Raw genomic sequence first — 25842 nt, 5'->3', positions numbered from 1 at the left:
ACTGGCAGTGGTGACGTGTGGAGCGTGGTGGTTCTGTGGAGCTTGAGCAATGACGCCCTGGCCGAGCTGTCGACAGCTGCTGTGTCACGTTACTCCACAGGGGTGGGCAGATATAAGCCCTGCCCTCGCGGCTCGAATGAACTCTGCTGCTCCGGCGGCCGTCTCTCAGACCTGCTTTCTTTTCTCTCGCCCCTCTTGTTGTTTCCTGCCCGACTTTCCCAGCCATCAGCAATATCCTGACGGAGATCTCTCCACAACAATGGCCGCATTTCACGAGATAACGTCTCTAGCGAAACTGGGACAATAAGTACTGAACTGGAGACTGTTTTCCCCTGGTGTTAAAATAAAAAGTCTTACAGCGCAACAATCAAAGTACGCTCGACTCTTTTCTGAAAGGTTATTAAAACATCTCTTTACAGCCCCACGTATCTGTATTCATTAGCTCTGCACATTTGAAGACTGCCTGCTGCAGCAGTCGTTTAGGAACTCGTCCGCATTTCGCAGCGCAACACGCATTCACTGCCTCACGACCGAACTTTATAGATCTGAGCGCTTCGGCGTAGTGTAATGTCTTTTTATGCGTCTCCTCTTCGCGAGCAGCGGTGACATTTAATAATGCGTGCTGTCTATAGGCTGGCAGCGTGGGACGGCACGGTGAACTTGTGGCTGTGAATAATTACTCTCGTCTCCGGGCCTGCCGAGACGCTCTCAGCGGGTTGAGAACGTTCTAAGAATCCTCCGATGTCTGATATGTCAAAGAGGGAGGGTTCTGTGGTGTTCAGATCAGAGCAGTCGTGTAACAGAGTGTCTAAGCAAAGTGTGTCTGTTTTGATGGACAGGTCAGCCTAAAGAGATCCTCTCGGAAGAGACCGGCATCTCTTCTGGACTACGACGCCTCTCCCATCGAGCCCTGCCACCCGGAGCTCCCTCCTGCTGTGTCCCAGGCCCCCACCTCCCTGCTGTCGCCCACCTCCCACCCCTCTCCGCTGCCCGTCGGCACCCCTCCTCTGGACACCCCCACGAGCCGGCCCATGCCACCTGAAGCGCGACGGCTGATCGTGAATAAGAATGCGGGCGAGACGCTGCTGCAGAGGGCTGCCCGTCTGGGTTATGAGGTAAGCTGCTTTGCCTTTCCTTTTTATTTTATTTTAACACTCGCACACACACACGCACGCACGCACGCACACACACTCCCCCTGGCAATTCCCGCTCTGCTGAAACGCACTTTTCCTCTTCTTTGTGACTCAGATTGTCGTTGGTGGCACCCACTTCCTCTTTTACTGGAGCGGCTGGCTGCGCTCGCTCGCTCTCTCGCTCGGCCCCCTCGCACTTCATTAATTCTCTGCGAGGCCGAGTGTGACATGTTAGCGTCCCCGACAGGCACGGAGCAAACGCTTAGCGCACACGCTGGAAAATATCACTTCTCCGCATTAATCCCAGCCAGCTCTTAACCCTTCGCCTCCCTTCCCTCTCTGTTGGCTTACTGTACGACATCCTCGTGGTGCCAGACGGAAGGGGGGAGGGAAACAAAAAAGACTATCAACAATCTGCAAAGCTTTCTGAATAACATCATCCATGTCTAATTTTTCTACAGATTAATGACACTCTGGATTAGTAACGGCAGGGGTTTTGAAAAAGCCAACGTGCAGCACAGGAAACGAACAATTACTGTAGCAGGCAGACGCACGAGAGGTTCACGGCATGTAAATAAAGGCGTTTGAGAAACAAACGGAGGGATGAACCCCAAAATGGATCGTAGTGAGAATTTGGTTTTTCCGTGTGAATCTAGAAGCTCTAGAATTCATGTTTTTATTTCTGGAGGGTTTGTTTCATATCCTCACCTGCTTTTTTCCAATGATGATTTGGAGATATAAGGCAGGGAATGGATTTTAATTGACGCCACGATTCTGACATTTGTTCTGTCCAGGACAACATAAATATCCACCCCAGCATTATTGAGCTAGAATAAATTAACTCCAATAGTATAAATCATACATACATATAAATATGTATTCGTTTAACTAGGTATTGAAATACCAAGATATTTTATTTAAGAAATGAACAAAGCATCTGATGGTGAACAAATTAAAATTTCAACAGGACCATTAGTTATCCTTGTTTGCAAGCTAGTGTCTTTAAACCCACTTTTAAAAAGAACCGATCAGTGCAGAGGAGGGGACGGGAGTGTGTGTGTGTGTGTGTGTGTGTGTTTGTGGGGGGGTGCAGGGAGTTTACAGTTAAGGTAATAAACTTCAGAGGCACAGCGGTTCCGGCCCAGGCTGAGCGTTAATTTTTTCGCCTCTGCAGTGGGGAGTGGTCAATCTAGCGACGCTGTCGACAGCCAACACCAGCAAAACACCTATATTTCAACAGAGCTGGGAAAATAGCGCCGGAGATCTTGCGCATGGAAACGGGAATTGAACGCAGTGTTTTTAAAGGGCTTTTTATAGAGCTGGCCACCCCAGCCCCCTCCCCCGCCCCCCCAGCCCCCCCAGCCCCCCCAGCCCCGGCCAGCTGCCGCGGTGCGAGCGCAGAGCGGAGCAGCTGCTGTGTGTCAGAGAGACGGAGCGCTGTGTGGCGGCTCTGTTTACTGGGACTGCCGGGGCCGGGCCGGGCCGCCTCTGCAGCGCTCGGCTGTCTGCACTGTCTCACATCGCGCTCCGCCACCCAGCCTCCCCCCGCCCTCCTCCCTCGCTCTCTTGCTCTCTCTCACACACACACACACACACACACACAAACAGACTCGCTTGCTTGCGCGCTCTCTCTCTCTCTCTCTCTCTCTCTCTCCCCCTCCCTCTCTCCCCAGGAGGCTCACGCAGCCCCCCTCCCTCTCTCGGCCTCACACACACACATGCACACACACACTCCTCTCTCTCTCTCTCTCTCTCTCTCTCTCTCTGCTCTATCACTGAGAAAATTAACACCCCCTCCCTCCCTCCCTTCTTCCCTCCTTCCCACTGCTGCTGCCTTAGTTCATTAAGTCACTCTGCCTCCTGTGACAAAAAAAGACTTCTCTAAATTAACCTCCGAAAAGAGAACCTCTTAAGGATTTTTTTTTTCTTCCCCTCCTTTCGTCTGTTTTTTCCTTTTTCCTCCGCACAGCGTGGCCTTTGTCTGTTGTCTTCCATCGGGATCTGGACTGTGGGTAGTGGTGTGTGTGTGTGGTGGGGGGTGGGGCTAACAATGCATTCACACACTTTTTTTTTTTTTTTTTTTCACTTTGGAAATTTCTGCTTTCAGGCGAAATTGCTCTTTGCCATTAAAGCTCAATCAGTTATCCGACAAGTGCTCTCCGGCATCCAGGGTTTAATTAATCTTCTCGGTGATGGTGCTTTGTGTGGAAGGTGCTAAATAGGTGCTGTTTTAGACCATTAGCTGCCTGCCTTCCTCGGGACCCTGCTTTGTGAAATGGCCCTTTCGTCAGACGGCCTTTAATTGGTGCCACACTCTCGTAGAAGGCCGTGTCAGTCAGAGTGGCGCGCGGGGCTGGAGCGGGGATCGCCTCTCATTGCCCGGCGATGAGATTCCATTAACGTCCGTTGGAGAGGGGGGCCGGGGGGGGCCGTGTAGGAATCCAGACGTGCCGTGCATTCAGTCCGCCCCCCCCTCGCATTCTAGTATTGGCATTAAGGAAAAGAGGTCTTTCACTCGAAGGCTCTCGCTTCCACTGGCTGCGAAGCAACTGATTTATTTTTTCTGCTGCCAAGTTGGTCTGCTGGCCTCCCCCACCACACAAGGAGAGCGTGTTTTTGCTGAGGTGTGGCGAGTTGAAGCCTCTGGCACAAGCATTGGCCAGGGTCGTATCTCGGGTATGCTGTTGGGCCACCTCTTCCCTGAAACTCTTTATAATCGGTGACGTGTGGTACAGTGTAAACAGTGCTGTGATAGAAAAGTCAGGGTTCGTTTTTTTTTTTTTTTTTTTTTTTTCCTACCAGTGAGGAGTACATGGGGGCAGAGCTGTTCTTTGTGTTTAGTTATTATTTGCTTTTTCGCAATTATGATGTCACCCCGTCTGCAGAGCCTTCCTCTGCATTATCTCTTCCTGTTCCAGAGAGCCGCTGCAGCCGGCCTCCACGGTCAGCTTGCGTGGGGAGATTGAGGGGAAGTTGTTGTGTTTGTGGTCACTACCTTGTTTTTGTAGCTTCTCTCTCCCTCTTTTTTTTTTTGTGTAGTTGGTCTCAGGCAGGAAGTGTTTTCCTAACTGCCTGTGTGTGATAAGCCGTGGCCATGTCCCCCGGGGCTCTGTGAGCAGTACAATACGATATGAATTTAAAACTGGGCTAAAGACCTTGAACGCTCCGGCATCAGAGCCGTGCATTCTAAACTCCGGTAGTTTGCAACCTTCGTTAAAACAACGGAAGATAAAATTGCTCTTTTTAGATTGTAGGAGGGGCAAACAACCCATCCCCCCCCCCACACACACACACACACACTCCGACAAAAAAACACAAAGACATGGTTTTGATCCATTGCAAAATCTGCGGTGGAGCAGTTGCTCTCCACAAGCCATTCTCAGAGCCCCTCCCCCCGCATTCACTCGGATACTTTTTCTCTTTTTTTTTTTTCTGAAGATTCCAAGCAGATATCTTGTCAGTAAGATTGTGAAATACGGCTCCAATTGTTAAGAGGCTACGACAGGCTCCAGAGCCTGTGATCTCTTCATTTTCACACTGTAGTTTGTTTAGAACGTGTCTGGGGAATACTGTTGGTTGCAAAAATGAAAAGTTGTTTATTTTTTCAAACAGTAGCTGGAGTATTTTTTTTTTTCTTGAGGATTTCCACCTTTGCTTAACAAAAGAAAGAAAAGAGAAAAGAGAGAGGCCACTTGCTAGATTTGCTTTTGTCTCCACGTATCCCAGAGAGAACCTGGAGTTCTGTTGACTGGGAGGTTTTATCAGTTTTAGCTCCAAGCGAGTACCTGGTGCAGTGTTTTGTGTGCACACAGATTAGAGAGATTTGGATTCTCAACTAACAGGGCTCTGGAAAGAGAGAGATCCTTAATTAGATTTTTGTGTGTATGTTTCAAAGATAGGTTGTTGTTACTGTCCTGTGACAAATGTAGACAAAAATCAGCTATATAGGCATCTCATTTGATACTACTCTAGCATTTGTTGTAAACTGAGCATGATTGGTTTGCGCTGGAGGTGCCGTACAAGGAAATCTTTTCATTTTCCGTTTCTGCACAAAGTCTTGGCAGTTTTTTTTTTGCGCACTTAGGTGTGGTGGCACAGGTGGGTTATTCAGTGTTTGTCGTTCGCTTGCAGTTGAAAACAAAAGTGCTTTAAAGAATGAGGCTTGATTTACAATGGAATCGCAGGTTACGTGCTTGAATAAAAACAAGTCTTGAGTGTGACTGTGCTGTGTGTGGTGTCTATCCCAGATTACAATGGTTATCTGGCTGAGCTATTTTTATCGGGCAGTAGATTAGGCGAGGGGGGGAGCTCGGAGCCGTTTTTAGACCAGTAGTTAGTAGGGAACGGGCCCACCCTTCAGCTGGCTGTCAGTAACATTTAATGGTAGTCTTTACAGGCGTTCATAAGGAGCCCGGTGCACAAAGACCGGCTTGATTAGGCCTGTGGTTTACACGGTCATGGGTCTGGGGCGGGGGGCGGTGGCAGCTCAAAGGCTGGCAAGCGAGCACATTTGTTTTCCATTTGTGTTCATCTGGGTAATTCTTCCATGAGAATTCGCTCCATGTCGAGGAAGAGACGTTTCCCTTGTCTTGGTTCAACTACGGATTGTGTGTGTTTCGCAAAAGCTCTCTAACCTCTACACCAAGGTACTTTTGTTTCCAGTGCATGAAGCATTCAGAAACATTCACAAGATCATTAGCCTATTTACTTGGTGATCTGAGATTGTATGAATGTGTTTATTGTGTGTAACGGCAAAAATACTGGGAAGAGCTAATGGAGGCCTCCTTTCTTATATGGGAATGATATAGATTGGCTGTGGTACAGTGGCGATGGAGCTGCATCGTTTTCCTCTGGATGGATCACTGCTGTTCCTGGATTTAACGGGGGTTAACGGCCTCTTGAGTGCCGTAAAGCTGTCTTTTGCTTAACCAGCCCCCCAGCTCTCGCACACCCCCCCCCACACACTCACTCACTCACTCACTCACTCCTCTCCCGACCCCTCTGCATATTTCATGTTAATTTAGTTTTGTGATGCTTGTCGCTGCACATGAAAGTCTGCGCTCTCTGTGGTTTAAAGCACGCCGTCGCTGTGTTTAAAATGTTAATGAGGGGAGTCGCAAATTAAGTCTTCATGGTTTGTGTCTGGTCTCGGAGTTACCTGCTGTGGTTACTGGCAGCCGTGTTAATAACCCAGAAGCTCAGAGAGAGAGGGAGGAAGGAAGGAGAGGGAGAGCGAGATCCCCCCACAGCCCGTCTGACACGCACACACCGTGCCGAGGCCGTGCGCAGATTCCTTTACATCTTGTCTGGTCGCCAGGAACACAGTGAAGAGCCCCGAGGTATCGCAGGCTTCAGCAGAGCTCCTTGGGAACTGCAGAGCCCCGTAACCATAGACCCGAGCCCCCCCTGCAATCCCCAGCACCCCTCCAGTCGAGTCCTGTCTTGGATAGCTGTCAGTGAACATGCCTGCTGTATTGTAATGATACACTTCCCCTAGCAGTACGAGCCTCTCTCTCTCTCTCTCTCTCTCTCTCTCCCTCACTGCGACTCCCACTCGCTCGCTGCCGACTGACTGACTGGAGATGAGCATTAGGATCTCGGTTTCAATTAAAAGATTAATGCACCGCGATCCAGCCACCCCCACCCCTGTACCGCATGTCAGGGTGTCCCGAGCCCCTCCGTTTTTTTGCAACATGTATGGAGGTACTGAGAAGAGCGTGCATACTCTTCAGAAAATTATTATTTATTAACGTTTTTAATTGGCAGAGAAGCGTTAATGCTTGGGACGTGTTTGTCACTTTGGGAAGAGTGCCAGCTTTTTTATTGAGGATCTCACTCTGCCTGTGTGTGTGTGTGTGAGAGAGAGAGAGAGAGAGAGAGAGAGAGAGACCAGGCTTGCCGCTGTGCGCTCCAGCCAGGCAGCTGCCGTCAGCGCGGTGGGCTCGAGCCGGTTTCTGGGAGGGTGTGTGTGCTCGAGCTGGATCGACTCGACGGGTGCATGTCTCCTTCACAAAGAAGAATAGCTGTTTCAGCCTTTACAATGAGCTTAATTAGCCCCACCTGAGTTTAATTAGATACTGTATATCTTAGGCAAGCTTAAGTGCAGTTAATAAAGCTCAGCACAAAAGCCTGAATTATGCCAAACAGCTTATTTAGTTGAAGTCCTCTTATGTGGGCTGCAATGATGTATTTCATGTATGCATTCGTGTATGCTGTGTAGAGGGGGAAAAATCCCCCAGAATAAGTGGTGGATAAGCTTGGTGTAGAAGATACTGCCCCCCTCCCCAAGTTATCTGAGTATTTGGTGGACTGTGTGTGGCTGATTTTCAGTTGGCTTTAATGTGGTGGAGTAGAGTAACAAAGAAATCATGTTTCTGGTAAACCTAACCCCCAAAAAAGTCAGTTACCAGTTTAGGGTTAAAAACCTTCCTGCTGAATTTTGATTCATTGATTGCAACTGCGTACCGGCAAGAGCTCGAGTGGGGGATGTCTGGATTTACTGTAGGGACATCAGCAACACACAGAGATGTACAGCTATCAATAAGCCTGCGCCCTCCTGAAGCTATTAAAGCGCTTAAATTTTCTGCTTAATACGATGCTAAACCCTGGCTGGTAAAAGCTTTGCATGTTGTGGAGGAGAATTCCCGGGGCTAGCTGCAGACTCGCTCAAAATGGGCAAATCCCATCCAAGTCGACAGCACTTGTAAGAAGTGCTGATATTTAAAACCAAATGCAAGGTTTTCGTCAAATAAGTCAGGATGATATATAAGGCCACATTAAAAAAATAAAATTAAAAAAAGTTGAGTCCCTTATTTACCGAAAGGATTAATTAAAAAATGCTGCGTGAGATTCATCTTTCTAGACGCCTTCAACCACCCCCCCAACAGCCACACACGGCCCCGTCTGTCTGCCAGCGAGCAGTAAGTGGCTAGTGAGCAGACGATCCCCACAGTCACGTGACCCGGGGTATTTTCATGCCTCGGACAGAGGGCTCATTAGTGTCTGCTGACATCCATGTTAGCCTGGTTAGTGCAGGCCCCGGTAACGCTGCTGCTGCATGCTGTATCCTAGATACCAATCCCCGTGTCAGCGCAATGGAGGCGCGCAATGTGGAGCGGGGTGAAGGCGAATGCGCTGCTGCCTCTATTTATTCTTATGCAGTTTAGAGGAACGGAGTGTCGCGCTAACTGTACTTTAAGCCCCTCTTAAGCAGCCTTGAGAGAGAGAGAGAGAGAGAGAGAGAGAGAGAGAGGGCAGGGCGCACCGGGGAAAGCAAATTATTCAAAGAAGGCACTGGCCTGTCTCCTGCATTGGAATTAGTTGATTAGCCTGATCTGCTCTTCCGGTGTGGCTCATTAGGAGACGCCTCACCTGAGAAGTTTGTTCTTAACTGGTATGACTGTATTGTGAGGTGTTTTCTTTTTAGGTGTTTTTCTTTCCATCCAATTTGAAACTCGTCAATCAAACTGGGTTTTAAATGTCTGTGAAGTATGTGAGATCACGTCACAATGAAACGCCCAAGGCTTGTTGTCGAATTTTTCTATGAGATGGGTACGGGTTGCATCATTTCCATTTTAAACGCAGCATCTTGAACACGGTGACCTCGGAGGGGAGGTTGTGTGCCGGTGGGTTATGGTGTTAATGGAGAAGTCGGTGGTGTTGGGTTGAAATCATGGCAAATGAATCTGAAGAACCATAGAAGAGAAAAGTTAAAATATTCTGCTTTTTTGCATACATTTGGCAATTTTTATATATGTTGATATACATTTTGTTTTGATATTGTTTGCCACCTGAGGAATGAAACCTCCGGGGAATAGGCTCATTTTAATCTGCAGACATTTACCAGGAACCAACTACACAATATTTAGGTTCTGATTATCATTTATTTAATCACCCCCTCCCCCCACTGCACCTACCTGTCAAGACATGATATCCCAGTTAGACTTATCATCCATTAATTGTGTAATCTTAGATCTAAAAAAATGCGTCCACTTCTATTAGACGTGTTTACTACTTTTTAATCAGCGCTTTAATTTTAATTCCGCCAGGATTCAACTCTGCAACGCTCCAACTCCCTAATGATCTATTACCTCCCTTATCAAATGTGATTATCAATGTCTAGCGTGTCGTAAAATACTTACAACTACCTTCGCCTCGTGCGTGTCAAAGCCCGGGGGGGTATTCTGTGTGCGCACTGTATATACTTAAATAAAATGAGAAGAAAAATTGAACTGAACTCTGAACTCTACATTGATCAGATCCTTCAGGGAAATTTACATGGTTATTGGGGGTTCAGTTGGTTGACAATATATTTTTAAGGACATGTAGCTTTTTGTGGACCGAGAAGGTTATATTAGAAATCTTGTTCCTGCGACAAAACTGATTTTAAGGAGAAATCGGTTGTGCAAAGTCGTCCGTTTTTACCATTTTGAAGCCGAACCGTTTGTAGAGCGTAGATTTATTTTCCAGATGTCCAAAATATTAATTTGACCAACGTGGACAGATTGGAAGAGCTATTCTCACTGGCTCCCGATTTGCAGAGAAGAGAGAAAATTATAAAAGCTCTGGCCGAGGCTGCCAAATTTGCATAGAAATAGGAATTTGAAAAGATTGCGGGAGTTCAAATGAGATGTTTTCTGCCCCAGTCTTGGGATATTAAATGTAGCTACATTGCTCATTTCTGTTTGTCAACTTAAAAGCTAGAACGGGGATGACCTTGGCAACCTTTGCATTAAAACCAATTATGAAGGTGATTCTCACATATAGATTTTTTTACCGAAAGGAAAATGATGATTATTAAAAACAACTAAATATGTTTGGTGGGGGTGGTCAACGCAGTTTGATCGGATATTCTATCGATTGGGAATGTGTTCCTGAATATTGAATTCTTCCAAATGTAGCCATCTTTTTTGACTGACACTGATCGGGTTAACAAAGCCAGCCAGCCAGAGGCCTTGTCCCGTGCCGAGGAAGATTTCGTCCCAATTACATCCCTAACATCGCCGTTCCTTTGTGCTCCTCTTCCCCTCTGCAGGAAGTGCTGCTGTACTGCCTGGAAAACAAGGTGTGTGATGTAAATCACCGTGACAATGCCGGCTACTGTGCTCTGCATGAGGCCTGCGCCCGGGGCTGGCTCTCCATCGTCCAGCATCTCCTGGAACACGGAGCCGACGTGAACTGCAGCGCCCAGGACGGCACCAGGTACACAGTCTCCCCCGCAGCCGCCCGAGCGGCTCCTCCGCACGCCTGTCAGAGAGCGGGGCCGCCAGCTGGGAGGGAGCCACGCAGCGTGCACCGAGACACTGTGTCTGATTACATCTTCCTGTCAGAGCAGAGCGATCGTTACCAGCCTCGGCTCCCCTCAGTGTTACCGCGGCTCCTGTAATTGCATGTTTTCAAATTACGGGTGAACGTCAATACGTGGCTTTCAAATCGAGGTCCGTTATTTTAATGTAAGCTAATTAGAGAGCTGCCTGCAAATGGGCTGGTGTGTGGGGGGCCAGGGGAGAGGGGGTGGGGGGGAGCAGATAAAACTGAGGCTGTTGTCACCACTGAGACGCATTAAATATCTTTTAATGTGAATAATGCTTGGGGGAAGGAAAAAGAGAAAAAAACGTCTGTGATTCCATCAGTGATTAATAAATAATAACTCCTGAAATTTCACGTTGATTTGAAGAAATACGCAAGAAATGGGGAATGTTATTCATATCCTCTAGTCATGTTGTCAGTCTGTGCCAAGTACACCTCCAGGCTTATTCCTTCCTGTTATTTAAAGTGGCACAGTGCTTTAATTATGTATTCTAAAAAGGAAGTTTTCAGAGGTGTAGAATTAGACTGTTTTAGAGGGTCACTTTAATTTTTTCTCTCCAAATTTTCACTTCGTTTGAATCCTGGGTTATTTTGGTCGTGAAGAAGTGTTCAAAGCAGATGTGCGAGTGTTTTCAGTAGAAAGATCCCGGGCTGCTTGGAAAAATTAAAGGGGAAGCTGCTGGATTTGCAGACTTTAAGCTCGGGCGTTTTGAATTCTGCATGGCAAGCACGTTAAAACAGTGCGATTTTCAAAAGGTTAATTTTGTCATTAAGGAGAGTTAATGGAAATAGGCTCCGCTTTCAAACCAGGGTGCTACTTCAGTAGCCAACCCGGATCTCCTCCACCATCCAGTAATGAAACCCACTTGTTTTTTTTCCCCTTCTGGTGGGAGTCCAGTGCAGAAAAGCCCACAGCAGACATTTGGATGCAATGCTTGACTAGCTTGTGTTTTAATCCCAAACAGCTGAACTACTCTTTGGCTCAAGCCATTCCCCTGGGTTTCTCCGGAGTCAGCTATTGTAAACTTCTGTTTTATGATTCCGCTATCATTTATGATTTGTCTGGAGATAGTGGCACACCAAGCGATGTTTCTCAGCCCCTCTGACCTGGCCTGGCCACCGATTCTCAGCCCTCAGCCTGGGAGGGCCGTCGTGGCTTCGCGCTGAGCCGCTGTCTTGTGAGACACAGTGATATATGTCTGGGGAGGGGCCGGCTGACCTCTCGGGCTAACGCGATTGATTTAACCGCCGCACCGAGAGATTCGTCAGACTGCGTCGGGCCTGAGGGCTTCTCCGGCGACGCGTGAATGTTGTGTAACGGCTCTATGTGTTTGTGTTTGTGCAGGCCGCTTCACGATGCTGTGGAAAACGACCACCTGGACGTGGTGCGGCTGCTGCTGTCCTACGGCGCCGACCCCACGCTGGCCACCTACTCCGGCCGTAGCGTCCTCAAGATGACCCACAGCGAGCTCATGGAGACCTTCCTGTCTGGTAAGCCCCTGCTCCGCTCCCTTGGCTCCCCGCCTGTGTGTGAAGACCTGGCTCCGTCAGGCACGGCAGATAAAGGACTGGGGATGGCAGCCGTCCATAAAAATTGCTTTGCGTCGCTTGAAAAAAATAGGAGGTTGCTTAGCCTATAGCGTGCTTTAGTGGTGTTTGCGGTTGCTTGGCGACACCGGGTGTGGGGGGTGCGTGTGTGTGCGTGTCTGTGTGTGTTTACTTTAGAGAAAGTCCTCCTATTGGGCAATCAAACACCATCTCCTGCACACTGAAGGTTTTCTTCATTGGAGGTTTTAATTTTTTTTAGTCCGTTTTGTCTTTATGCTTTTTTTGATTAACATTTTACGGCTTTTCTATAATTGTAAGGCTTAAGTTACGTGTTGATGTTTCAAATTTGGTGTCTGCGCCATTTCCTGAGCGCCGTCCGTGTCTCTCTGTGGGACATCTGGCGCTCTGGCCCCCAAGGGACCCTGGTCCGTGTAGAGTGGTGGACATGTATAGGACATGGAGACGTCGGAATATCGAGATATGAATGATGTCTGGACAATTAAAAGGGATATTCGAATACGTGAATATAGAGGACCACTGGCACCTCTGCGTATAGGTTCTCCTGCTCTCTGCTCATTTCTCACTTCACTCGCCTCCCTCTCCTCCTCCTCCCCTCCCTCGCTCTCTATCAGCCTAGAGCTTTATTAATCAATCTCGCCCTGCGGCTGAAACGTGTTCCTGTGCCACTTGGTGGCTTAGACATGCGGTTTAATTTCACAAGCTGAGCTTCGGTGGACTGATGCTGCCAGTAGCACCTGTCTCTCGCTCGCCTAACAAGTAGGGCCCAATTACCAGACAGACAGGAGCGCCGGCGCCGTGACCGTGTGACGATCGCACAGATGCCTGGCGCAGTCGGCCCCACCTGGCCGGATTAATGGGTGACCTTCAAATGCGACCCGACGTATGCAAAGCACCGAGCGTTTCTGAGCTGTGGGTGACTGTCACGGTCATGCTTTGCTGTGAACCAGCGGCTCCTGTGAACCAGCGGCTCCTGTGGTGCAGATCTTTTGAAGTGGAGACTCTGCGCTTGATCGGCACTAGTATTTTCCTACAATTTTTAACCCCCCCACCCCGCCAGAGAAAATAATGAAATGCTAGTACAATAAGCGAATGTAAAAAGCACGCGAGCCTTTAAAGTGTAAATGATTTTTTCCGATTGAGTGTTGGGGATAAACACAGTTAAAGGCACCTTCTCCCCAAGCTGTTTGCATAATCCACATATTTGACAGAATATTCCTGGGAAAAAAAAAAATTAATCATATTTATCTTAACACGACAGCCGGGATTAGACGGACTGTCTGAAAATCTCTTTTCCTTTCCCCCTTAAAAAGCGTTAGGCCCTCTGGCACATTAGCAGTCAGTGAAAAACCAGAATTAGCTGTTTTGAGGTCCATGCTAATCCAGAGCAAAATCTTTATAGGATTTTGCTGTCGCAGTTTCTCCCTTTATAAGCCTGCCTAATGGGATAGAAGTGTTTATTTTGCTGTTCGAGTCGGGATTGAAAGAATTCTCACCTACGTAGGAGATCCTTACCTGAGAGCCTTAGTCAAACTGAGTTTCATTAAGGAAACTTTCTTTTAAAGGGGGAAGCTTAAATTGATCTCCGTATGAGTGTGGAATTCTGCTTTTTTTTAGCTCCGAAAGCTCAGAAAGGCGAAGCTGAGTACTATAAAGATAAATGTTTTGAGCAGCAATGGGGAGTCTTTGCACTTCATATATTGTTAATTGTGCCTAGGAGAAAGGCACATCTCATTTTGCTAAATAATGTATATGGTGAATATGAAAACCTACACTTTGCCCGTGCGAACGACACTTAGCTTTCACGCCAAATTCCAGAACTGGTCAACATTCGGGCCTGCCTAATGCGCCGCCGAGTTCCCGATTCTCCTTTTCCCATTGTTTGCCGTCTTAAAAGGAGTGGGGTGTCCATGGAAACAAGATAAAGCATCACAGAGACCATCTTTAGATTAAATATCAGAAATCTCGCCATGGCTCTCTGGGTAATTCCTCCTTTATCTGGCCGCAGCCTCGCTAGCTCTCAGAGCGAAACCTTTCTGAGGGCCGGAAAACAGGGTTAAATAGAGCGCCGGCGCTTTCAGCAGCGACGTCTCCCTGTGTTGAACGCCGTGCTGTCTGAGCGCCGCGGAGAGACGGGTCTGTGGAGATTGAGTGGAGGGAAGTGTGTGTCTGTGTGTGTGTGTGTGTGTGTGTGTGTGGAGAGCGTTGCCTCGGGCTGCCACTTCGCTCGCTGCTGAGGTGGCAGTTTCAGCCCACCAGTCCACACAGCAGTGGTGGGCACACGGGAAAGATCACGGCTCTGCTTGCCTGACCTACATTAGACAACGAGAGAGAACCCGGGCAGGGGAATCGGGGCAGGGGCAGAGGAGGCAAACAAAATGTTAACGCCAGGCAGCACAAAAGCCTCTGCCTGCGATTAGGACTCCTGTGTTTTTCGTTCTTTAATCATTATTTCTTACTTAGCTTTTAAAATGCTAGCTTCCTGCGCACTGGTTGCCCTAGCTACAGGGAACAACAAGATGTGCGATCGAGCTTCTCCCGCTTTCCCTCTCTCCCTCCGTCTCTCTCTCCCTCCATCTCTCTCTCTCTCCCTCCCTCCCTACTCTTTTAAGCACTAGTAACGTTCTGTTTTTCTAACAGTATTGCAGTGCGATTCTATTTATTTTTATTTTTTAGTGCTTCATATTAATAGACATTTAAGAATTTAAAAACTTGCAGACAGCGAGTGAAATGCAACCTGACGCACTTCATGAGATACAAAGAATCATTAATGTCACCGGGATAAAAACAAAGGGAAAGCTGGAGGTGGTGGTCCTTGAGGTGGAGGAAAAAAAATAGTTTTGTCTTTTAATACGGGTCAGGGACTCCGTCTTCAAAAGCCGCATCCTGTCGTGAGTGGGCTGTGCGTCTTACACACCTCGCTTGTGCCGTGATTGTGTGCGGCCTCCGTCAGGGGAAGCGTATTCTCCAGAGACATCCAAGGTTTTCTCCTTTTGTTGTGCCATGACACCTAAATGTGTGGCCAGTCTGACTCACTCTAACGTGTAACGGGGATTGACCTTCCCTTCGTCAAACTTGTCTGCTCTCAACCTGTTCGCAGTCCGCATTTCCTTTCACCCCCCCCCAATCACTTCACACACATCATCTAGTCATTTAATCCGTGCTGTTCGGTTTAGAGGTAGGATACGGCATTAATGAGGCATGTGTGTCACAGGCAGACTCTACGATCTGGCAATAATGACACTGCTGGGGAAAATGACCGTGAAAATCTGTCAACTGCTTCGGCGTTCCTCAGGCTGCCAAGTCGTTTTGCCATCACTGTCCGGAGCGCGCCTCTCAACCACGCTGGAGATGTGTGCAGTGGATTAAACCAAAAATAACTGGAATATAAGATGTTAAGACGTCTGTCCGAAGTGCAGACAGGAAATGGAAATATCCCATAATAAAACCAGGCCTAACTTGCGACAGCCCCTTCCAGAAACTCCCATCCTGTTGATTCCGATATGGCGTTGTTTAACTCATTCGTCAGCTTCTCATAAATTATTTTTGTTGATCTGGATTTTTCTGTTTCTCCCCCTCCTCCTGCATTGTACTTTTTCACTTCCTGGTTTAATAATCCCACGTTGACAGAGGATTTTGTACTTGTTTATGACCGAGCTCACCCACCCCTGCATTTCAGTTCTGCAAACGTAGGACTCCTCTGGGCCAAAGTCTCCCGAAGTACCTCAAGCTGTTTATTAGCACTAGACTAGTAGCTACACCTTCAGTCGTAAACAGACTGGGGCAGAGGCATGTAGAGAGGGATCGCTGGGCTTTATTTATGACCCATTTTGCTTGGTTTGGATCCCACCTGTGAGCCACTCACTGTCTGGAATAAAAAAAAAAAAAACAACCTAAGATAAATAACTATAATGCCCTTAACTATAATGCTCCTCCGTTCCAGACTATGTACATTTGAAACATGTCCCGGCAGGCTCCCGAACACATTTCTGTATTTGTTTTTCTATCCGACTGTAGCTGAAACATCGTAAAAAATAAAAATTAAAAACTCTGGTGTGCGTCGAGCACTATTGATGCTTCTGCGGCCGCTCTCGACAGTGTGGTGGATTCGAAAGTGGATGTGTGTCTGTCGGTGCGTGGCTGTGTTAATCCCTACGTATAAAAAAAAACTAAAAAGAGGTTGTCCAGTCACGGTATTGACATCTGGTTTAGCTGACACTGACCTGTGAAGAGCAGTGCGGTCTCTGTGAGCCGCAGTGGTCTGCTGGAGTCACGCGGAAAGAGGGGGAGGGGGCTTCAGTCAGTTCCTTGACATCCAGTGACGAGGTGCATTTCTCTTCTGCTGTCTCCACAGATTACTTCGCTGACCTGCAGGGCCGCGATGATGATGACCCCGGTCTGTACTGGGATTTCTACGGCAGCTCTGTGTGTGGTGAGTATTTTTTTCCTGTTGTGCTGTTCAATAAGCATCGCCTCGGGAAAAGTAGCAGAATAGTGCTGAACGAGCCAGAGCTGTGATGCACGGGAAAGTGAGAAACTGAACCAGCCCTGCAGGCAGCTCTCCCAGTAGGACTGTACTCCAGACCCCACGCTCCTCTGGCCGGGGCTGGCGCTCGCTGACGAGGCCGTGTTAAAAGCGTGATGGATTCCGGTTCGGCTATATTTAAATAAGCAATCTCGTCCGAGCGTCTGGCCTGCTTGGGTATTGATGTTGTGGGATCTGCGATGGTGCACACGTTTTGTCTCTTGGCTTAGACACGGGGAGACTTTCAATTTACCGTTACGGAGGAGATTGCTGTATCGCTCTGCTGACAATATATTTAAACCTACATTTTGTTAGCTCCTCTGCTTTAGATGAGTGAATCGTTTGAATAAATATTTTGAGAGAGAACTCTTCTGGAGAAATAAATAAACCACGCTCCCGATCTGAACACAAATAAATCGGTGCTGTTAGTTGCCCCTAATTATTTAAACACTTTAGTCGTGTTTCCGTCCTCAGCAGTTTCAACGAAGGGAAACATTTTCTCTGCTGCTTTTTTTGTTTGTTTGCTGGTCCTCCCTAACAACTGTATGGTGGGGGGGATGGGATCGAAGCAGGGGGTGTTCTGATTAATGATGCTGTGTTGTTAGTCAGGGCTGCCTGCCTCCCACTGAGCTGTCCCTCCTGCCTCCTTCCCAACTCCAGAGGCACAATTACAGCTCCCACATGACCGAGCTCCCGAGCTGGCATGGGACTCCCAGTCTCACGCGTTGCCAACTGGAAAAATAAAGGTCCTGTCCCCAGTGGCGATGCGATCCAAATTGAACGTGAGAAATATCTCTGTCTCCCATGTGTGGAAATGGGAAATGAGCGTGTTCTCGAGACACGCAGACGAACACCCTCTTTCTATTAACTTTTACAGAGCCTCTACAGAAATCAAAACGGCGCCTACTGTGCGCAGTCGCTCATGTGCGAGAGAACGATCCTGGCCCCTTAAATGAAAGGCAGGCGTACGTTTCTTGTGGGAACTTTTAAACAAACAAGCAAACAAACAAAGTAAACAAACCAGCCGACCAGCGAATAGAAAGTGATGCAACCCATGAGTCATCTGTGCCGGAAAGGGCTTTTTCCCTGAGCTGAAGTGTGCTGCCTCTGTGCCAGGAACCCGCTCCGCTGAATTATTCAGGAAACTCCCGTGTTTATGGAGTGTAGGAGTTGACTTTGGGGAAACACCTGGCAATTAAAGAGCACGAGTGCGTTTTATCTAATGCACCGCTACGCCGTTGACATGTATGTAACGGGCTCGTACCAAATCACACGGGGGGGACCGCTCCAGGATCTGTGACTCGTCTAGCTGACATGAAGCGTGTCAGGGGCCATGGGGGAATGCCGCGCTGCTCACTTAGCGGCCTGACTGGAGAATAAGTGCTATGCCTGTGACGGTTCGAGAATCTCACTGTTTTCTTGTTGTTGTTGTTGACAGAGTCCGCCGAGGACTTGGCTGCCTTCGACATCCTGGCCAACCCGCCGGGTCCGGAAGAGGAAGAGGACGAGCAGAGAGACGTGTTTGAGTTCGAGTTCTCGGACCGCCCCCTCCTGCCCTGCTATAACATCCAGGTGTCTGTCTCCCAGGGGTAAGAGTGATCGCCACCCCACAGCCTCTCCGGCCACCTGCACGGCTCGCCGCCCCCCCCCCCGACTCGCACGGTGGGATGTTGTAACACGCCTCGGCTGCTCCGCGGCAGCTCTGGAATTTACAGTAGCGCTACGGGGAACCTGCGTGTCGGGTTCTCCACTGCCGGGCGTGCGTACGTGTCAGAGAAATAGCTGATTTGAATGCAGCAAGATTTAAAAGGAGACCAACGCTCTTCCCTTGAATAGTCACCAATCTGTTTAACTATTTGGTTGTAAGCCCAAAGGTGCTGAATTAAAACCACTACAGAACAAAATACAGTAGATTATCAGTGCATGTGCAGCTGTATCACGCACGGGCTGACCTCCAATCAAGCCCTGTGTCTTCGGGCTTTGGTCGTAGTTATGGACTTAATATTTAAGGGACTAAAAAGCATAAATGGTCTAATCTGCTGTAATTAGAGGGAAGTAAAAAAAAAAAAAAATCTTCCTTTATTAAGCATTCTGTTGCACAACTAGTAATTACCAGTCACCAGACTCCTGGTCTTGGTTTCGTAACTGCCCTCATTTAGGGCTTTTAATTAAATGACCAAACCCAGGATCATTATTACTGGAGTATTGATAAAGTAATAAGTCTCACCTGGGGCTGTAGGTCATTAGTCGGCGGTCTGCAGGGAGTTGTCACAGAGGCTGTCTGGGAGGAAATAATTTATTTAGCAGGGGTTCAGCTGCTGGAATCGCTCTCGCCCTGTCGGCTCGGCACTCTGGAACGAGGGCCGCTCTGAGAGGCAGGCCCGGGTGCCGAGCTGCCGTGAGGTTTTTAAGGCTGCCAGCGAAAGATACGCACTCTGCATGTAAGCTAAACAAAACCAGACAGAACTAATTGCCTCCTACACAGTTTTTCACTCATTCACCCCGCGAACCCCGGCTCAGAGCTCCGCATCAATCACCTCTCGGCGTCCAAAAAAAAAACAACAACACGTGTTTAATCCACTTAAAGAACCCCCATTGTCTTTCTCCCACCCACACTCCTGACAGGCATGTGCGCTCTCCAGTGCCTACTCCACCCTGAGCAGGCTCCCACTGATGTGGTATTAATAGATCTCCTGCGCTGGAGGGCCTGATTACCTGACGCTCTCTCGTTTATGCTCACATCTCTGCGTCAGCGCTCATTCATTCCTCTCACGCATCGCCAGCACGCCGTGATCTGGAAATGTTCAAAGTGTTGTTTTGTTTTCGTTGGGGTTTTTTTTCCCTCCCCGTCAGGAAGCAATATGCGGTTTATTTATGTATTTTGGTTAGGGGAGAGGGGTTCATTAAGGATTATCTGAATTCAAAAACCCTATAGCTACTCAGGCCATCGTTAGACCGCAGTCGTCGAGTGGAAACGTGTCATTCCTAGGTGGTCAGGGAACAGATTGACGTGCGATACGCAGCCGCCTGTCTCTAGTTTAGCCTCTTTTTGTGTATTTTGGAAACCAGTTGATTCACACAGTTGATTCGTATGGAGACCCTGCATGTGTGGCTTAAAAATAATAATAAACCAGTATTTATCAAGGGCGTCGAGAGCGAGCACGGATCTTGAAGCGAACTTTATTTATATATGCGTGTATTTATTTATTTCTCTGGTTCATTCTGAGGCACATTAGGAACCGTAGAGGTGGAGGAAGGGTTGTTTGGGTCATATGCAGAACTCTTTTACGTGTTGAGTAATTACACCCCGTCCCCGTGGCCTTCTCTGGGGTGTGCCAGCGACAGCAGCCTTGGAACTTGTTCCGCAGCTTAACGTCTTGATAAATGACTTGGCTTGGGTTGCCTTGTAAAAAAGCAAATGCATATAATCCAAAATAATGCTAACGCCGTCCCTCCTCTTCTCTCCCCCCCCCGCAGTCCCCGCAACTGGCTGCTGCTCTCGGACGTGCTGAAGCGGCTGAAGATGACGGCGCGCGCCTTCCGCTCGGCGTTCTCCCACCTGGAGGTGGCCACCATCGCCGAGGCCGAGTTCTACAAGCAGGCCTCGCTCAGCCAGCTCTTCTCCTGCCCCGAGGAGCTGGAGGCCTTCGTGCCCGACAGCAAGGAACTCTTGGACCTGGTGGAGTTCACCGCTGAGCTGGTGGCCCTGCTGGGCTCGTCTCTGGAGTGCCTGGACGACCGGTGGGACGCCGCGTCTCGGGAGCGCTCCTGACCCCACGGACTCTCGGGGGGGAGACGCGGTTTGGCCTGTTCATAGTGTACATAACCAGAGCACGGTGCGGACTGGATGGGGAGGACACTAAATCCCACCCCCTGGACAATGAGAAGAGAAGGACTTTTTAATTTAACGATTACCTTGTTTTTATTTTATTTTTATAAATATATAAATATATATATATAAATATTTCTTGTTTTGGTCTGTTTTTATTATTTTATAATACTGCCTATTTCTTTTCTCCTCCTTTTTTTTTTTTTTTTTGTCTCGCAAGAAAGTCTGCATTTTCCAGAAGTGATTTTGTGACTTTTTAATTCTAGCCCGGTGTGCAGAGCGAGAGAGGGGCACTGGTTTAGAGGATGGTGCTCACCTTTTAGGGTCCTGTGAGTCTCCGTGTGACTGCAGTGGGAGAAGCTTTGTAGATTTTATTTTGTCGTACACAGTGCACTTCATCGTTTGTTTACAGACTTGCCTGCCTCGGTCAGGTGAATAAATAAATATTGTTTGAAAGCGAGTTATTTTTTAATATGGAGTTCGTATCCACAGCTACCAGACAGCCTCCTGCGTTTCTCCTCATACAGCTCGGCCTTCAGGAGCGGTTATTTTATACCTGTGTTCAAACTTGGTTTTTACATTTATCTCTTATTTAAAGATGAGAAATTTTAAATATTTTTTCATGTGTTTTTTTGTAAAATATTAAAGAAGTTTAAAGAGAAATAATACTAAAATGTTATAAGCTGTTTGGCAGTAAACATGCTTGAACGTGTATATAACAGGGTGAGGACTGCAGTACCCGTTTCTGACTGGTGTGTGTATCGTTTTTGGAGATGTGTTTAAACTTTGTAATTAAAAAAATACCCCTTCATTTGTATTTATATTTTACAAAAAAGTTCCTTTAAAAATAAATGGCAATAAAACCATAAGAGAATCTCAAACTCCTACTGTGTGTGTCAGTTTCTTATTTTTGGAAACATTATCTCTGGCTGAAGGTACATGCAATTAGGTGCATATCATATATTTTGAATGCACATGTAAAAGCGTCATGCGTTCAGTTTGTCCTTCACGGTTTGTCTTATAAATATATGATGCATGTGGTGTTAAGAAACGGTTAGTTCTCATTATCAGATGCACAGGTGGAGGACACAACACCAGCGTGGAGAAGCTCTTCTGCAGCGGCCATGCGTCAGATTCAGTAGATGAGCACGTCTGCGCTGCTCCACCAATGGGATCGCCGGGATTGTGCAGATCTGCGCACAACCGCGGAAATCTGCTCTACCGTAACACGACCCGGATTTCGCTGAAAACCAAACCTGGCGCGGAAACCTCCCCCGATGGATACAAACTGCACAACACAAAACTGCGAACCACGTCACAAAGACTCCCGCAACCCACGCACACTGCTCCACACTCATATTTCCGCCATTTCAAGCTTGCACATCAACAATGAAATACATTCATACCCGATGGAAACAAACAAACATTTTTTAAACACCATAGGCGTCCCGAAATGGTCTGATTGTTAGATTAATAGAGCCCTTTATTTAACAATGTTGCAAACTGTGACTCTAATTTGAAACAAGGTGCAAGCTTGTGGCTGTTAAACGGGTCTTTCTCCCAGACCCCCATTAAGGCCTTCCTGCAGAAACTGGGGCTTATTGTCATCGCATGGGATTCAGCAACATTTCACACAGTGTATCCGTGAGGATTGTGGTTTCTGTAGCATCCCGTACAGGATGAGCATGTGTGTTTTGTTCCTTTTACCACCACCACCACAGCGACTGTAGTGTTGTATGTGAGCACGGCTCTGGCAGGTCTCCTACAACAAATGGGACGTGTGTTCAGCAAGGCATGGTCCATTGGCATTGCAGTCACTGAGGGCGTTTTCTGGATGCGTGTGACGGTTATTCATGCCTTTCTTTTGTAGAAGAGCCCGGAGGCGTCATTAACACGCTGCATCGGGGGCTCAATCACTTTTTGTTTGGGGGGCGCTGGTGCCGTGCCAGCCTTGCCCTCCAGGTCACGCAGACTCAACACCCCGACTGTGTCATGCAAAGCACAGGCACTGCGCATCTGTTCACCCACATCAAACGTATATGTAGAATCATACTTATACAACATATTTCATATATAATCGGATCGTATGCACGGTCTTTTTGTTTGCTGTGTATTATGCGGGGATTGCATTTCTTTATTTCCAACGTTGATCATCTCTGGAGGATAGAGGTATTTGGAAATGAATTTCAGAAGAGCAGAAATATCCCCACCACGCTACTAGGAGCGCATTTTGTTTCATTGTGGAAATATGCGGATCGTCTCCAGTTCTCGTTCTCCGCACGACACGAAATTACTTCGCCATAACCGTATTTATTGCGAGGCGCACGGTGTGTTTCAATCATCCAGGCCTCCAAAGGGAACGGGGAGCCTGCGGTATGAATAACTTTCCCTGTCCTGCTGGGCAATGTAATGGCCACTTGAGGCGTAATTAGATTTGGGTTAACTGCTGTAAGTGGCTCTAAAGGGAGGGGAGGGGGCAGAGAGGGGGTTAAACTCAGATTTGTTCTGCTGTTCAATAACCTGCTCCTCCCGGCGTGGCACCGGAGAGCCTGCGTGGCCCCTGCTGACCCCGGGCTTTGACAATTAAGGGCCCCAGATATTAACGTTTGCTTATTTATCCGACACACAAGACAAATGAACCCTGCTCGGTGCTGTAATTAGCGCCAGCCTCGTAGGCATACATCCATAAATGGGGAAATTAATTGCACCTTCTCTTGTGCTCGGATTAATATGTGGTCTGGATATTTCCACGTCATTTTCATAAATATAATAATAATAATAATACATTATTTAGCGTCCTTCAATTATGAAATTATGTGCTAAAGTATTGTATTCTTTTGATCACAGATATTTTAATCAGTCACTCCCAAAACAGGGCCAAACAGGACCATGTAATACGTTTTAATTTACGCAAAAAGGTGCGTTTGTGAAGGCAGCAGCAGTGAGTGGTTGAAACACCAAAACCACCTCTTTTCATCAACTTCCACCACCGCGTCACACTGTGCATCATGTGATGCGTTTCAAAGTACAGTCACATCTTTTTCATATGAGCGGAATAATAGCTTCCTTTTAAGAAAGCACCGTATAAAATGTTGAAACGCTTGATTAATGGAAATTCGCTGGGATGCGCTCCAAATTAATTGAATGCCTCATTTGCTTTATTTAAAACTATTCATACACAATAAATAATATATTAAGTACGTTTCATTGTGTATTAATATTAATGGTCATTCATTAGACAACCTTTGATTAAAAACCGAATGCTATTGGATTGCAAGATGATGCGGATGTTTATCAAACCTGAAAACCTTTTTAAACGATGACTTTGCCGGCCCTTCTTCTCCTTTCATGTGTGTGTGTCACTGTCATTGTGAGGGCCCTGTTTGAGGATAGTCTGCAGTATGGGTAGTTGTGTATGGACACGGTTACTAGGCTAATAAACAACAGTTGTATTCGTTTTTAGTATTTTTTCTAATTTCGATTGATACGTGTAAGCTTTTGCATAATATATAATGGCTTTCTGGGAGATTTGGGTGTTCTTAATAGGAGAATAGGAAAGTCTGTCCCCTATGGACTCATGTATGTATCGTATATGTTTATACATGTAAAGTGTATTATACATATGTAAAACAATATGAGAATATATACATAGTAAATATTCGAGTCTTCCACATGGCAGTTCAGTTCCTGCATAAAAAAAGAAACTAATGCTATTTCAACCACTGTGTCTACTGAAAATGAGATCCTTACAGGAAGGGTTCAATTAATAAAATAAAAGAAGGAAGTTAAATGTAGGAGTTTTAGACTTTACCCTGGTGAATGAGCACAACGGATCATTAAAAGCTTTGTTCCAGAAGATACAGTATGTCTGGAATTAGACTGTGCAAACATTTGATAGTTTGTTTGTTAGACAAGTGTCTTTGGCCTGGAGCCAGTTTGGCTGAGATGCTCACACTTTGAGAGAGGGGAGACACCCCACTTTCCAGGCCAGGGGCTGCGCGGAGGGCAGGGGGGCTGCCGAGACTCCGAGGCCCAGGGCTTTGAATCTTTTATCAGTTGTGAAATGAAAGCAGCGCGGGGTCAGGCCTGCTCCCATCCCCCAGCCCGCCTGCACAGCGCTCACAAAGCCCCTCTTCAGCAGGCCAGCCGTCCCTGCCATAGATAAACAAGACTGTTCAGAATATTTAAAAATCATAAACTTCCCCCGTTTAGAAAGGATGTTTTTCAGTTCCCGAGCGTGGTTGTGGGGAATAAAAAGCATATCCGTTGAATGGCGCTTAAATGTGCGGTGAAGAAGCGTCCGCAGGGCCGTCCGGGGACAGTGATTCGGAGAAGAAAGCGAGGGTGAGGTCACGCACAGAGGCGCACAGCAGGCCTGCCCGGATTTGGTTAATCCCAGCACAACCTTGCAGCCATTTGCTCTGAAAACACGCAGGCCCCTCTCACACGAACTCCTGTCCACGCCCCAGGGGTATCATTTGTTTTCTTTCCTAATGCTTTGACAGGTTGAGGTTTCACATTTGTAGACGTTAGCAGGAGAGCTACACACACTCTTTTTCTTTTTTTGCTCTCTAAATCAAACAGCTTTGGTTAACAATACGCAAGCTGAAGGGAGCAGGCATATTGGATTGAACACAGCTGTTAAAATAAGGAACCCCACAGCTTTACACCTAGATCCTGAAAATGAGGAGACGACTCAGGAGCTGAAGCTCTGACTAATTGACTGCAAATCCCACAGCTGGAAAAAGCACATCCAACACTGTCCTTTTAAGACACGCATGAGAGACTGATTGTTAGTTCAAATGGCAAGGATACCTGCTTACAGGAAAACTAAATACAAAAGCACTGAAGTTACTGTTTATCTTTCTTCAAGCAGTGAAGTATGCCATAATGCGGAGAGAGCGCAATATTGCCATGGCCCTGCACCGAGGCTGCTGTTTATCAGGGGCAACGAGGACGGCAGCGGGCCAGAGACCACAGGAATATAAACACATCAGTCTGCTGTTCACTGGTGGCACCTCTAGAATAAACTCCCACCCAGTTTTGACAGACATTTGGATATGATTACTTACTATACCTTTGTAAGAGCTAAACAAAATTACACAGTTTGTTTGTTGCTTTGTTTAAATGTGGATTTAAGCAATTGGCATCAAGTCACTTAACTTTTTCCAGACATCCAAGGAGTTGTGTTTCATGTTATAATGTGACAAGGCCCTTGGGAACACTGTTGGTATGGAAATGCATGGTGAATCTTTGGTAAAACCATAGTGAGCGCGATGAAAGCAAGGTACATTAGTGTAGACTGCAGGAGAATATGTGCACAATGACTGTGCAAAGGTACAATGGATGGATACAAATGTTTCCACAAACACATGACTAACATACACATTTCTCTAAATTAAACGTTTATTTATTCTTTATAATTCATCAAACTTTCATTTTTTGGTCTTTTTAAGCAGTCAACTGGATTTCATCTATTT

At 47.2% G+C, this 25842-nt stretch overlaps 1 protein-coding gene across 4 annotated transcripts in view; it reads left to right on the top strand.

The window, feature by feature from the left end:
* bcor (BCL6 corepressor) overlaps positions 1–21245 on the top strand; it is a 57595-nt gene extending 36350 nt beyond the window's left edge. For 3 of the 4 annotated variants that reach the window (XM_066706059.1, XM_066706057.1, XM_066706056.1), the window contains 6 exons: positions 840–1115; positions 10168–10334; positions 11788–11933; positions 16363–16440; positions 17972–18122; positions 20011–21245. In XM_066706059.1, coding sequence (XP_066562156.1) covers positions 840–1115; positions 10168–10334; positions 11788–11933; positions 16363–16440; positions 17972–18122; positions 20011–20305 — 1113 coding nt within the window. In that variant the 3' untranslated portion in view covers positions 20306–21245. The remainder of the gene's footprint in view (positions 1–839; positions 1116–10167; positions 10335–11787; positions 11934–16362; positions 16441–17971; positions 18123–20010) is intronic. The other variant, XM_066706058.1, reaches the window with a different exon arrangement.
* The last annotated feature ends 4597 nt before the right edge of the window (positions 21246–25842 follow it).

Source organism: Amia ocellicauda, chromosome 6 (genome assembly GCF_036373705.1).
Source record: "Amia ocellicauda isolate fAmiCal2 chromosome 6, fAmiCal2.hap1, whole genome shotgun sequence".
In the NCBI taxonomy this organism is placed as follows: domain Eukaryota; kingdom Metazoa; phylum Chordata; class Actinopteri; order Amiiformes; family Amiidae; genus Amia; species Amia ocellicauda.
The sequence above is the reverse complement of the archived record's forward strand: the minus strand, read 5'-3'. Positions and strand labels throughout refer to the sequence as shown.